The sequence below is a fragment of the Castor canadensis genome, chromosome 5, assembly GCF_047511655.1.
Source record: "Castor canadensis chromosome 5, mCasCan1.hap1v2, whole genome shotgun sequence".
Classification (NCBI taxonomy): Eukaryota; Metazoa; Chordata; class Mammalia; order Rodentia; family Castoridae; genus Castor; species Castor canadensis.
Window position 1 is genome coordinate 31,865,826 of NC_133390.1, and position 15,863 is coordinate 31,881,688.

The window sequence follows — 15,863 nt, forward strand, 5'->3', positions numbered from 1 at the left end:
AGAAAGATAGGAGGGGTAGAAGTAAAGTAATAGTAAACTGTACTCAGGAGAATTTTATTAGTTCATATATTACTCATGTAGGATAATCATTATCAGGAAAAGATATGACATAATCATTTTTTATGGTTTCTTGAGGACACCCCAAGAAGCATAAAATGACAATAATGATGACAAAATGAATCATAGTAACCAGGGTCATTCAATCAAATAAAGCCTGAAATAATATCTAATATGTCTAATATCTCATTTTCACTGTAATTTTCCCTTCATTATAATAATTAGGGATTAAATAACTGATGCATTTAGACGTATTGAAGACCTGCAGTTGGAAGTATTTTAGCAGCAAGAAGAAATTCATATTTTTAACGTTAAAACATTTTAAAATAAAAGTAATGTTACCATGGAAAAAATCGCTTTTTTTTATTAATGTTGTTCAAAAGTGGCACCAACATTAACACGTTCCTTGAGAGCTGGTTTTTTCATTTGAATATCCTTTAAAATGACAAGTTAATGTACTTGCTGATGAAGATGTAAACATGAACACAATCTTAAGAAGAATTTGTGACTTCTCCAACTGACTGAATTCACGATCATACATGATCAGGGTGCAAGAATATTTAATTCATCTGGCCTACAGTGATTATTATGTTTAATTTCTAGGTCTTAAGTTTTGTTTAATAGTGATTGAGAAATATTATAAAGGCAACATGGTTTTGACAATCTTTTTGCTTTGCCAATCTTTCTGTATCAGTGTTATCCAAGAGGATTTTTTATGATTGTGGACACCTTGAACCCTGCATTGTCTATGTAGCAGCCACTGGCCATGTATGGCTACAGAGCAATTAAAATGTGGCTGCTGTGAATAAGGAACTGGATTTTAAATTGTATTTTATTTAATTAATTTGAATTTAAATAGCTACCTGTGGGCCAATGGCTACCATATTAGACAGTGTAGTGACACATAAATTAATTAATTCAAATAGGTATCACTATCTATCTATCTATCTATCAAATCAGGCTAATCAGGCAAGTTTGATATATAATGTTCATCATTTCGCAAAAATGTTGATGAACCTTTTCTTCCTCATGTAGAGAGAGGGAAAGGAAAATTGGCCCTCCTGCCTAATTCCTTATACAGCTGTTGTACATCAGTTTCTCTCTGTGCCCCTAACCTGGGCGGCTGTAGGTTGTCAGGTTGCTGTCGCTGTTCCCATTGCCTGCAGTGCAGCAGCTGATGGAGCAGTCATTGTGATTGTTGCCAGTGTTGGGCCATGTGTCTGCCAGCCATGGTTGTGTGGCAGGTTCACTGATGTTGAGAAGTCCTGGCCTAATGACATGAAATGCACAAAAGCAAATGCATGAACAGAAAATATTTCTTACTTAGAATTCCACCAAACACTTCATTTCATTCATTATCTCACAGTAATTTGCTGAACTATTCTCAATGATGTTATTATTCCTTTTATTTACAGATAGGCAACTGTAATATAATGTACATTCTGGGAGTATCTCAGTGTGCACAGTCAGAAGACTGAAAACCAGTAGAGTTGTGTTTCAGAGTTAAAACCCATACTATTTACAATGTTTCATTCTGTCTTTAGTTATAGTGATTAAAAATTAAACATATACTCTGAAATTTTGGGTCCATATATTTTTGACTTTTTCAGTAGTTTAAAAACACTATAGTTAAGGCCATTTCCATTTCTTGATTTTTGGCTCATTAAAAAATTATAGCTCTTCTCACAAGTGCATTAAAAAATGGAAAAAACTCCTTTATTGAGACAATGAACCCTTCCTATTAGGCACATTTACATACTTTTCATCAAAACCATGTTTCTTTCAGAACTAGTGAGTTAGAGGCTCTATGACATTTTGCAGAGGGACATCAGTGATTCAGTGTGCAGTCTGTACACTTGTCAACATTTTCTGATGGCCACATGTAAAATGTCCTAAGTCTGTATGTAAACAACAACAAAGAAGTCCCTACTGTACCAAATATGGTTTGCCAAAGATGTTGACTAAAATATATATCAGGTTGCATGTTTTTTTTGTTTGTTTTATTTTTGGCACAACAGATGTTAAACTTCTTTTACTATGCACTGGGGAGGTAAAATGCACCTATAATTACTAATTGGATCCCTAGACAAATGTTGCTAGGGACTCAAACTGGAATCAAAAAGCTACATCCTATATGTCTTTCTACAACACTGACTACATGTGATAATTCAGCAAAAGCAGTGATGTAAGTGATGCACTGCCTGATCCATATAAACAGATGGGCCTACACATCATGCAAAGATTTTCTTTTTGGTTTTATTTTCACTGCTGAAGTGCAATAACCATTCTTCTTATTTTGCTGGGAAGCAAGAACCTGACATTTCCATCTCCAGAATTTCTATTCTACCATATAGGTAGTCAACAGAAAAAAACCTTGTTATGCAAATAATGATAACTTGAGGAATAATTCACTTCAAAGGAGAATATGGATGTATAACTTATATCTCTTATATGTGTATATTTATTTATGGAATTAAAATGAGTATTTACTCTGTTCATAATGTGTGAAGTATGGGTCTCAGTTCTTTACAAATATTAACCCATTCAATCATCACAGTAAACTTAGGGGTTTAGAATATTATCTAAATTTTATAGATGAGGAACTTGGGGCAACTGAAAGAGATTAAGACATCTGGCACAGTTATAGAAAGTGAGTGAGTGGCAGGACTAGAATTCAAACACAAACAGCAGCTCCAGAGTCCCCACTGTGACACAGGATGTTATATGTGCATATTCCAGGAATGTGAACATATTCTCTAAAGCTCTCTAATACTCCTAATAAAGAGACACATGGAGAAAATGTCTTAAGTCTTGAAATTCAGGAAGAAGCTGTTAAAACTGAGTCAACTATTAAATTGTTGATAAAAACCACGCTTTGAAGAGCAATGTTGCCAAACTGTCAAAATTTTAAATATTTAAAACAAAACTGACACAGATCTCTCTAGTTTTTGGAATAGATGTTAGTTACAGAAATTCTGCATCAAGTAATCTTGAGCGTTCTTATTCTCTTTTCCCTTGAACTTAAGCCGTAAATGTTATCATAGTAGAAGTTATTAAAAATAAAACTCCCATATTTGACATTGTAGAGATATTATGGTATGTTTGAAGTGTGGGTCAATGGAAAATTTCCACAGTCTGACTTACATGTTTCAAAAGGGTTAGACAGTATTTTTATGCTACGATTCCCTATGAAAAAACACTTTTACAGTGAATGCTTTGATATCATCATAGGCTTAGAGAACTTTTCATATAGATGGGTGACTTCCAAAAGGAAGTAGGATTAACAACTTACATCCTAGCTTTCTGTTTAGACTTGAGTTTGGAATGTTAATTATTTAAGGGAGAAGGTAGGTCATGGTTACTGTCCCACAGTGAATCTTAAAATGCCATGTGTGTATTTCAAAGGCCTTAGAGAAAGGAACAATCATATGCAGCTACTCCGATAAAGATGTTAAGGTCTTCTTAAGCTAACAATTTCACAGGCTACCTTTTTACATTTCAGTTTAACTAATGTGTATCAGCCAGTTTAGCTGTTCAACAACAAAATATGAAGCAGAAGCAAAATGTAGGCTGTTTGGTGACTAATGTTTTTAAAATATCTTTATATGATGTTATGATGTAATATATTAAGGGGATTGATTTATATCATGAAGGAAAAGAAGGCAAATGTGTTTTATAATTATTTGGTAATTGCCTTCAATTCTTCCTTATCTCTAACTTCAGATATCCCAATCACTCATTCCAAAAAAACCTATTTGAACTGCTAAACCACAACATAAATTACTACAGAGTTCAGGAACTGGTAAAACTAGTGAAGAATCCTGGCAGTGAGGGTTGTTAGGCTACAGGCTGTGTCCACTTCCTGCTGACAGACTGAATGAGTTTTAAAGCCTTGGGATGGATCTAACAGTTGCCAATTGTTTAAACAGAATCAAGACTTGAGCTCCATACTAACAGGAAATGTGCTATTCTTATTCTTTACCAAGTTAGCCTGACTTTCTCACTCCACTTTTCAGGTTTTCCCTAATTTTTCCTGATTCATATTGTGGTTTGGATTTTAAGTGGAATTTTTGGAAAAGGAAACTAAAATATTTGAGGTAAGGAAAACAAGTTATTAAGAACAGCTACTTAACATTTCTATGATACCCTCCTGGATTATATCATATATAATATATAAATATATTGCCCTTTTCAAGTAGGGAAAAAGTCTTTTTGCTTACCACAATTTTCATTCTCTCTTTTTTGGGAATAATTAAATTTATAATTTGGAGAATTGGAAGATAGAATTCTAGATAATTTCTTCCTTTATTAAGAAAAAAAAAATCCCAACCCAAATAATTTCTTTATAGTCATCAAGGACTGAACTTAGGCCCTCTGATGTTCATTTATTCAATAACTCATTCATTCTTTTCTTATTAATGTTACCATTCAGAGACACATAATTCATGTAAATATTGAATTTATTCATCATTCAATAAATTGTTTATTACATTACAAAAAATTCTTTATTGATCATGAACCATGTATTCTTGTACAATAGGATCTCACATTCTACTGTCAGAGTTAATCATATACACCAAAGGTTGGCAAACCCTTTCTGTCAAGGATCAGGTAGTAACTACTCTTCAGTAGCAGGTCATGGAGCTCAAAAGCAGTAATAGACAATAAGGTAAACCAAGAAGCCTGGCTGTATTCTTACAAAGCTTTGTATGCAAAAATAGGTGGCAGGATGGATTAATACTAAGAACTGTAGTTTGATGACCTTTGATATCAACAAAAGATAAGTACATTACCTTGTACAGATTTCACGGAGGCTCTCTGAGGTGAAATTGGATAAACCAACAAGGGGTGATAGGTGGAGGACATTCTTAGGCTAATGCAATATGCCATGTGCAATGCAGTGAGGACACATAAGAGAATGCAACATTGATGAATGACAGGTGAGTTGACACAAGGGATCAGAGTGCCTGATCCACAGAGGTGAGAAATGAACCTCCAAAGCTCTAGAGTTTGCGGGCTTCACATTCTATATCACATCTGATTTGATAATGTTAGACATGGTAGTCCCAAAAAAACTGAATTTTCTGCAACACAGAGATACAATCAATATACATTTCAAATGCTCATTTTGCCTTCAGTAGGTAGGCAGAGTTAACAAGACGTTTTAATGAAGTTAGGACACCTAGAACTTTGGTTATAGATTAGGCAAGGGAGGACGTGTGTGGTGGGAAACAATGTTAGTGATCATGACGGGAGTGAGATGGGATCAACAGAATGCAGTCATGGATACAGGAAGTGAAAGAGTTTTGACTAGAAAAATTTGACTTAGGTGTCATTAAACAAGAGAGTATCAGGTCTAGTGAGAGATGCATTATGGAAACCAGGGCTTAAGGGGTGCACGTGAGACAAGTCAGTACAGGAGTACGGGTGACTATTCCTTTTCTTCACCACTGATTACACAAGACAGGCACATCTACTCACACATTCTCATCTCTCCACTCCCCCTCTCACTTACACACACAGACACACATACCTTCTATTGCCTAGGAATGAGGCCTCTTCTTAATGCACCCATCTTTCTTATCATATTCATTTCTTCCACAATATTATCAATTGCTAATATTGTATTGTTGACTTTTAAAAATACCATTATTCGTCTCGTGTCTCCTTCACCATTACGTAAGGTACACAGCAGCAGGAATTTTTTAATCTACTTTACTCACTGATTAATTCTAAGCAGCTAAAACAGTGCCTACCACATAGTAGGTGTTCATTATACTTAAAGAATAAATACATTTAAAATTGGTATATAATTTACATCTAGAGCAGTAACTCTAAAATCTTTATTTAGCTTGCCTTCTGTGACATTCCAGCACTTTTGTCATCTCATTTATGTAAATGATTATTTCTGTTTAGTACTTGAAATAAATCACTTTTACTGCCAGGATTCTGTTTTCAAATAGAAAATTCTATGCCTTCATTGTTAGTTAGTTTCCAAATAGATAGTTCAGGAAGTTTGTGGTCTTTCATTCCTGCCATTGAAACCAGCATTTGATAACTCTGCATTTCTGCCATTGTTTCCCATGAGATAATTTGCTCTATCTTTAGAGCAGAAACCAGGTTAATATTTTATGTGTGTACACATATGTTTAAGTGTGTGCACACACACCCATGCACAAAGATTAGTGCCAAGAAAACTGAAGTGTGCATACACATCTAAAGAGGTGGTTAAATAATCAGGAATTCCAGATTTACACATGAGAAAATGTTCTTCTGCCAGACGCTCTTTAATGAATGTCTGGCTGTGACTTACATGAAATTCCCCTGGGTAAAAAAATAGTAATAATAATAAATCTCTGATTTAATTCCTGAATCAAGTTGTTTTATTCCTTATGAAGACCTCCCTAGCTTTAGGGTTTTTAGGGGTTTTCCTTGGCTAGCTTTGTTTGGCAGGTTGGAGAACAGGAAGTTAGCAGTACCCAGGAAAGAAAAGATTAGTTCTTATTGCCACATTTATACAGCATTGGGCTAAAGGTAGCCAACATCCTTCTTTTAAACTCACTCTTTGTTATGTACTAAGTTCAGTGATTTTGTCAGATGGTATGTTGCTTGCATTCAGGAATAATATCTTACTCATTTCTCTCTGTCCAGTAGCAAACCACATTATTCATCTATACAAAGAAAGACTCTCATTAAGTTAATTTAATTTGAATTATAAAATGGTTATGGTTGGAGGAGTTTTTTTTTTCCTTATACCTTGATGTTACTGCTTTTGAAAAAAAAAATCACCTTATTTGTGGAAAATCCTTAAGCTCACCTCATGTAATTTATACCCTCCTCCAGATTCTTTAAGCCTTCTGTCACATCAATTTGTGATTTCTCTGTGAATATATTAAAGGTTCACTGAATGATAATTACCTAAAAAATCATAAATATAGGATTGAGGTTCATTTTAATTAGAGAGGGGAAAAGCTCTTTGTTAACAAGCTACCTAGATTTCTTTTTCTATTTCACCATAGTTCCCTGCAAATGAAGATGTGAACCATGCTGAATTCATAACAAGAACAAACAAACATAACCTACAACTTATGAGCAATTGCTGCGTTCAGCAGGTTTTCAAATGAACACTTTTTCTTTGATAGTATCTGTTAACTAGCTATATTTCTTAATCTTCATAAATGCCACAGCTTAATCACTTTAACTCCTTTTAATCCTCTGCTAAATCAGCAACTGTTTTTCTTGGTTAAAGTGCATCCTCTGGTGGTCACTGACTAAAATGCAACAGCTCCCATCAATAAATAGCTTGATTCAACCGCACAACTGAAGTGTCTTTTTGAAGGGTTTGAAGAAATTTCACCTTTAAATCAAAGGTTTTAAACAATGAAAGTATCATCAGTGAGAAAGACCAGAAGAAATATTTGGAATCCACCTACCTCCCTCCACTGCTCACAGCTTCACCTCCTCTCTGATAAGTTACTAGAATGTTACAAAAAAAAAAAGAACAATTAATAGACATATTTACCCACCAAAAGCTATTACATTCATGGGAATCTTTCTAAAATGACATTCTTTGTCCCTTCTACCTAGAAGTATTGTAAAAAATCATTACAGGACAACAACAGGACATAGCATATTGCTTACTCAACTAGTAACTTTTTGGTATATTTTTTTTAGAACTATATTCTTAGTGTTCCAACCAGGTTGAGAAAAGCAAAATTAAAACTGCAGTACACTGTTGTAAAACAAAACAATTGAATATTTGTAGATTAGCATTCCATAGATTCGTTTTGAATTTTTTTTATCAAAACACGTAATTTTATGACTTTTATATTATCTTAAATTCAGGAAAATATACCCGAGTAGATTTGTTTCTCAGAAGAATGAATAAAGTAAAACACAGATAAATATTTAAAGAAAACTTCTTTCTGCACACAAAGAAATACACCAAGTTGTGCCTATTAACTAATGTGGCCTTTGGAAAGCCTTTCTCATTATATTTTAAAAGACACATATACATAATGAAAGTATATTATAATGCTTTTTTGAAAGCATTCTCACTTAATAAATTTTGGGTTTAAAACAGCCAGAATAACCACAAAAAAGAAAGGTTTGCACATAGTTAGGCAAGGGATTAAGAAGATTAGCTTTTTTGTAAATACAGACACATTTTCTAAGAAGAAATGTGTTTTCAAAAGCTGCAAAGTTCTGCTACTTAGAGAAACTCCAAACTGGTGGTCTGTTAGGGAGAGATAACTGCTCCCAGCAAGTCTAGTAACTGGATTAAAACTGAGGAGGCATAACTACAGGTACACCTTTGACTCGAGGTGATGTGAGAAAAGGGAACCCACTTTGATAGAAACTGAATGGAATAGAATATAAGGATTCTGACTTGAAGAAACTGTGAAGTTTTATCTTTCACAGGTGTTGCATGTTTTTAGTTACCTTTAAGAATATTAATTCTATAGCCAGAGAATTACAAGGGGGAGGAATTTTTGTTGGAAGACCTGAAAGCTTATGTTACAGGGAAAAATACATGGCCAAGTATGAAATAATCGATAAGACGATTAGCATGTTAAGTCATGCTGAAGGCAGAAACAGGGTGTCTACTTAATGGAAACACATGCAAACAAGATGCGAAGTGGAGTGGAGAATAAATAACTATGTTAAATGGATGGAAAGCACCACCAACCATTTCTACCTCGAATGCACGCCTGGCATGAGCAATGACGTATTGCATTCCATCTAAGTCCTTTCTCCCAAGTTACTGCTGAGAATGAGCTAAAACCAGAAGCACAATAGTATAACACATGCCAAACTCACAAAGGAAAGGAGGAGGGAAAGTGCAAATATATACCTGTTGGTGTGAAGGTAAAGGACGGGACTGAAAAATCAAAACAAAATATAAACCAGTTATTAAGCTGAAGAGAGAAGGGGAACATATCACATTAGTATAAATCAAGCAGACAGCTGAACATAAAACAAATGTAAACAACCAAGCCAGTAGGTCTGACACTCTGATATATGAATAAAACCAAATCTGCGGTTAAAAAAAAAAAAACTTGTCTCCACAGGTACCACTCTGAAGTGTCTGACATTCTCGTACTCTCGGGAGGGGAACTGTCTGGGTTAGCCTGAGAAAGACCCTGCATTTAGCAACACAGATTTAGCTCTCAGCTTCAGTACAAGCAGGAATCCTCCACTATTAATCATTTCCAAACACTAGATGATGGATTCTTAAACAAGTATTTGCAGGGTTTTGCTGAAAACTTATCTAAAAATCTTGACATAAATGCTTATTAAATGAACTATTGAAAGGTGCACTTAAGTATTCATTATTATAAGGGGTAAGGAAAGAAAATGGAAAGAAAAAAGGAGAGAGGGAGGGGAGGGGAAAAGAGAGAAAGAGAAAGAGAGAAAGAGAGAAAGAGAGACTGCAACAAAGAAAATCATAAAATCACAGTTTCACTGACAAGAGACGCTTGACATTATAGAAGCAGAGTAACACCACATTTTTGGCATCATAAAAATTTGTAAATGGGCAGAAAAAAATGTGGAGTTTTAAGCTTCAATTTCTCTGTCATAGTTTACATTTAGAAGCTTTCTAGGAGTAGGCTGAACGTTTTTTTAATGCCACACTAGAAGCTAAACAATAACAGTAGCACCCGTCTGAGAACCTTCACTCTCTCTGCAGTTATAAATCTTAATCTAATCAATAATGCCTGAAATTGAACTGTAGACCTCAAAAGTAGCTGCCTGGCCTCTCCCTCACTTTTTCCATCTTCTCCTATTCCTGGGTGTGGGATAACACCAGAGCAATTTCCATGTCATTTCATAGAGGGAGGAGACTGACTTATTTTTCAATCTCTTCCCCTTAATTTAAAGTAAATGTTGCTCTGGTGAAGAAAGCAAGAAAATCTACCTTGCTCCCTTTAAGATTAAAGCTTGCTTTTAAAAACATCTTTAAGACAAACAAGCTAGAATATTGATTACTTATCATGTATCAAAAAATCTGCCAAAAATGTATCTTCTATTTCCATTTGAACATTGATAAGAAATTTACTTTAGGTTTAGAGCCATCATGCTTGCAAGGTGGAATGCTGCAGCATCCTCTACAATGTCACTTCTTAAAACCACTTTATCTCTGAGCATACTAGAAAGAACAACAAAACCCTCACTGCTGTGTACCCAATTTATATGTACACTGGCCTTCGTTTGCAGCAAGCAGCCCATCTTATGAATTCTATTGTGCTTTCTTTCAGTCAAGTCTTTTCAGAGTCAATGAAATTTAGCGACGTTCAAAAATTCAGAACCATAGTAACAAGTCTTCATTAAAAAAAGAAGAGGTAGACATCTGCAACTAAAGCTATTCAAGTAAGAATGTAGTGCCTGAACATTAATTTGCAATCACAAGGACACAGGGAAATATGAAAAGTCCTTGTCATTACTTCTAACCAACTGCTAATCCCTGTTTGAGAAATTGTAGAAAAGATGAAAAAAGGTCAGTACTAAATGAAATTTTCACTAATTAGCACACCAAAAATCAACTTAATTCTCAAAGCTTTCAATATTAAACGCTCTGTGTACCCAGTGCTGCTCTATGAGGATGTGTGTGGCCAGGGTATCAAGGGTCAGAGTACACGCACACATAGCTAAATGTAGGGGGGGGTTATGTGAAAAGTGCTAGCTACTACCCAAAGCCATATTCTGGCTTGCTGTTTTATAGTCAGCAGGCTCTTTTCACATATTTCTTCAAAATATTTAACTCTTATTTACCTAAAATTACTGGCACCATTTATAGCACAGAAAATTTATGATCTCAAAATGCACATTTTTAAAAAAATTGCATAGAAACAGAACTATGAAAAAGTGCCAACAGGACAAAGTGAGGAAAGCAGAATCAAGGGCTCATCAGATTACATTTGTAATTATGTTTCATGATTTCTGCTTAAACAGAAGCTAGTTGGGAAGAAAATGATATTAGTTTAATAGGCTCTGCAGAAAGAGCACACGGGCATTTGTCAGCATGCTCAAAGAACATTAGTAAAGGAAAAGGAGCATTTCAGAAAGGAGAGTTTCATGTCACATGTTTAGACTTCAAGACAATATAGAGCATTAAGTTGTTATAACTGCGCAGCTATGATACTTCATCATGCTATGAAACATTGGATTCCACTGACTGGCTATTTACAAAATAGATCTCATGACAGAGGTCCTTTGACCAGAAAATTCAAGACACTCCACATTTAAATATTAGTCACTTTTCATCATTCAAATCAGATTTGAAAACATATTTTCCCCCTAATATCACGCCCAGCCCCTTCCCCACTCCACCAGGCAGAGATACCCACAAAACAATTCTCTGCATTGATTTGTAGTCAAAGGTTTATATGGTAACACGTGTGCCTGCCATTGTTCCTCTCTATATACACAATGAGCACTACTCTCTGCAGTAACCTCTAAGCCCTCATTTTCCATTTCACAGGAAGTGATACTGACATTTTGCTTCATCCCTAGACAGAGCGCATATCTGAAAATAAACACATTTAGGGATGATAATGGTAAGGCCAATCTGTGCACATGGAGAGGTGGCTGCCAAGCCACAGTTAGGAGGTACATAGATTCACTTTTATAGTATCGTTGATGAATCTGTATTGACTCTTTTTTTCCCTTTTTGCCAAGATCTCTTGTAAATGACAGCACAAATATTAAAAACTGCTAGCTCGGAAAGTGTTATAAAATGTGTAAAGGCGTTCATGTTCTACCTAGCACTGACAATTCTGACTTAGTCATATAATTAGAAAAATGACCTGGCCAAGATACAGAGGAAATGTTCATTTAGGAAATACATAGACAATTAAAAAAAAAGAGGAGGTTGGGTTATTTGGGAAGGTGTTGTCTTCATTGGCAATCCTCTTTAAATTTGTCTTGTAGCAAAAAAACTAATATACTAGACTGAAGTATAGGCCATATGGGTAGAGTGAAAATGTACAATTTCTCATCCAAACCATAATAATTTTGGGAACGAAAAGCAACATAGTGAATCATTTTATTGCACTAAAGACAATAAAAGGGACAACCCTCTGAAAACTAGGACTTTCATCCGCCCTATCTATAGCCGAGGGTTCATGAATGTATTTGGAGGAACGTAACACTATCTACTTGAGAGTGTTAAGAATCTCCTCAGAGAATAAAAAATCCAAATCAACTATACAGAGTTTGAAGATATGTAGCAAAGGTGTTTATGATATATTTTAGTACATTTGATTTATTCTCAAAATGATAAATAAAGTTATAAAGGCAAATGCCACAAAATCACTAATAAGAGAATACAAATATTAAACTCCTTATCTTTACATCTAAGAATTAAAAAATACTAGCGTTCTCTCCGCTAACTAAAGCACATCACTCAGTCATGTACTATATTCAGTAAGAACTACTTTTACAAATAAATGGTAGCATTCTCTTTTCGTTGCCTCACAAAGGGTAACAACACCCTCCTGAAAACTACATATGTATGAAGCCTGAATTTACAATTCCTATGACAAAGAGATTATAAATGTCACTCAAGAGCATAAGGCAATAAAATAATTGCCCTGAGAACAGAGCAATGGTACCATAGCCAAGTATAGACATAACTTGGTGAAACATATTTTAAAGAAAATCAACTAAGAAACTCATGAGCTCTATCTGTTGTACTGCTACACAAGAGACGTTAATATGCAGATACAATGGTAAAATAAAAGCACTATTGAGCATATACCTTAGAATAATGTAATGAAGGCTATATACACTTATGGATAATATGAAGTCAAAATTTCAAACCAGGAGTGTTATAAGCATAGTGAAATGCGACAAACTTAAGAAAGCTCATACCTTTTCTGATGCCCGCATAAGTACTGGTGAGTCCATTCCTCTTCTTCCTATGCCGATACAGCCAGATGCTGAAGACCATCAAGATGATCCAGCAGGCTGCCCCGATTCCTGCAATGAATGCCGGCTGCTTCACGACATCTGAAATCTGCTGAGCAAGGCTGACTTGGTCTTCAGGTGACACTGGGTTTCCATGAGAATCTAAAAGGCCATCTTCTGATTAACACTGGCTTACACCTCAATAGGATATTGTAAGCACGAATACATAGTGTAAAATTAACTTTATTTTGTTAATTTTTGGACAATTGTTTCTGTTTTACATTCTGCATGACTCACCATTGTGACGTGAAATCATTCACGAAATTTTCAGCACAATTATATTTGTTACATTCATTTTAATTCAAAACAAGTATAATTTTGTGAGGCCATACTTAAAATATAGGCAGACATACTGTTTTTCTTTTTATTGAAGAAAACCCAGCAATTCCAGCTTAGATTAAGAGGACAGTGTTAAAAAAATATAAAAACATAACATCAAAAATGAAACACTTCAATGCATAAATGAGTAAGTATATGTAGAACAGATAAGTACTTTCTCATGGGAATCCTGGAATACATGTTCTAAAAAGGGTAGAAATAAAATTTCCTTTCTCTATAAGGTAGATACTAAAAAAAGTGTCTATGTGTATATGGTGTGGGTCCTCTCCCCAAGGCTATATTGCAAGATCTTTAACTATCTTAGAAACATGTCACTTGAGTTCAGGAAGTCATATAAAATTGAGAGTCATTAAAATAATGAAAAATTAAGATGATATTACCATTGAAGGAACTATGAATGATTTCTTTTAAAATAATAACCATGGCCAGCAATAGTTATAAGAAAAGAGCATTAAATATGTAAAAGAATTATCAAGTGCTATGAATAGTCAAAAAGACTTATATTTTCTGCTAGACACTGCAAATCAAGAATTAAAAATTGATGGAATACAGGAGTAATAAAATTTACTTATTTAACATGTATGTCTTAAGCCTACTAATATAATTTTCAAGCTCACCATTCCATCAGGTCACACAGCGCAGTCTGAAAAGTCTTTGTAGAAAACTGGAGGATGTTGCTCTATCCTCAAAGCAATTTCCCATTTTGTTGGTGTGGACTGATGCCAACCCCAAGTTTGCCCAGTGGGCAGAATTCTCATTAACGTCTGCAGTTTCAATGTTCTTTCGCCCTCAATATTTGGTGAAACCAAAGGTACTTGCTCATTTCATTAGAATTGGTGCTTTCTTAAAAAATTTAATTCACTTGACTTGGAAAATGTTTTATAGTGCATTCGTATAATTTTATGTTAGTTCTGCATCCATTTTGAAGCTAAATTTAACTTTCTCATACCATAAAAAGGGTTAAGTTCCTTGGCATAGTTTCCAGCTTTTTGCTTCCTTCCATTCCTCCACATGATCAGAACAGGTTATTTATCTTACACAAGTGCCTCCTTGTGACCACCTCCCTCTGGGGCAGCCTACTTCATTCAACCCACCTGCCCCACACAGATTGTACAGATGTGCAGTGGAATTGGCATAGAACTTCTCTAAGAACAACTGGAACTACTCCTGGGAAATCTCACTAATACCCTGAGCACCAATAAAAACCTAAAATCCCACCTGCAGATTGAACACATAAGCCCCTGTGGCGTCCTCATTGGTCCCTGTCAGCACCTTCTTTTCTTGAGGACATGTGAGTAATAAACTGCTTCTGTTATTTCGTGTGTTATTTCACCAGGGCAGGGTTAGAGTTCATGGCCTGTCTTCAGAAAGAAAGACCTCAAGACCAAAACAGAAACCATTTCTAGTTCCCAAAATACCTTTTATCAGGAAAAATCTAACTGGTAGGATTCATTCTATATAAATACCATTTCTTAAACTAAAAAAAAAATGCTACAGATGATTTTTCTTTATTAAACGATATTGCACCTTGCTAAGAAAATTGGCAGGGAAACCGATCAGCATTCAGTGGCTTTGGAAATAACCTTAGGAAAACAGAACTCTTCTCAATGTGAAATGGATAAATTCTTTCTTGTGTCGTGTGCATGGATGTGGAGGGGATATTTGCTTTTTTCTTGGACAGAATTTGAGATTTCATTCGAAGGAGGGTCAAGGCTGAAAAATCTATTTTCACAAGCAGTCACTTGCCTTCAACTGTTTGTTGACTGGAAGTTTTATTTCATGTTCCAGACCCTTTTATCTCTGGTTATCCTAAGAGCACTTCATCCTCTGAAAGTTCACCAAGCAGACCTATTCTCTTTATTCCTAATACACCCTTTGTATCTGCTAGGTTTATAGATTTCATGGCTATTTGCACAAGGTTAAGTTGGGTAGCTTCAGATTTTATGGAAACAGCTAAGAGAGGTTCCATGCAAGCAACCAGATGGGCTTAACAGAATAAAGTGCAGTGTGACTAATGAATTAAAATGGCCACTCTACATCTCAGGCTTTGTCTTGCTGCAGCTGAGGCTATATTAAGATATGGAAAACTGGAACACATTTATAATTTCAAGAAAACCAATCTGGCCCTTAAATATCATGATTTAAATCTTAAATAAATAAAATTACTCATGGTCCTTTGTTTCAATTCATCTTCAAAAAAGTCATGTTTTATAAAATAGGTAAAAAAATCAATGAGTAGTCATCACAATCACAATGTAACTTACAATTTCAATTTTAATAAATTAATATCAGCATTTCACAAAAGTGGACAAATGCTTGAATATCAGCTATTTCCTCAATTTATTTTCCTGCCTATCTTATATAACATTGTAAGATGCATAAAGAAATTTTTTGTTTCCTTTATTGCTTAAAATAAATCACGAAGCTATTTTTGTTTAAAGTTGTGTATATAATCATGGTTTTAAAATACGTCAAGTTGAAAAGATAAGTCCAAAAAA

General features: G+C 34.9%; 1 protein-coding gene across 8 annotated transcripts in view; it reads right to left on the bottom strand.

Moving 5' to 3' along the window:
• The window catches only part of Robo1 (roundabout guidance receptor 1), a 1,075,667-nt gene that overhangs the window by 35,547 nt on the left and 1,024,257 nt on the right, over positions 1 to 15,863 (bottom strand). For 6 of the 8 annotated variants that reach the window (XM_074072927.1, XM_074072922.1, XM_074072924.1 and 3 more), the window contains 4 exons: positions 12,931 to 13,128; positions 8,912 to 8,938; positions 7,491 to 7,533; positions 1,173 to 1,327 (listed from right to left, as the gene is read on the bottom strand). In XM_074072927.1, coding sequence (XP_073929028.1) covers positions 1,173 to 1,327; positions 7,491 to 7,533; positions 8,912 to 8,938; positions 12,931 to 13,128 — 423 coding nt within the window. The remainder of the gene's footprint in view (positions 1 to 1,172; positions 1,328 to 7,490; positions 7,534 to 8,911; positions 8,939 to 12,930; positions 13,129 to 15,863) is intronic. The other 2 variants (XM_074072928.1, XM_074072923.1) reach the window with 1 other exon arrangement.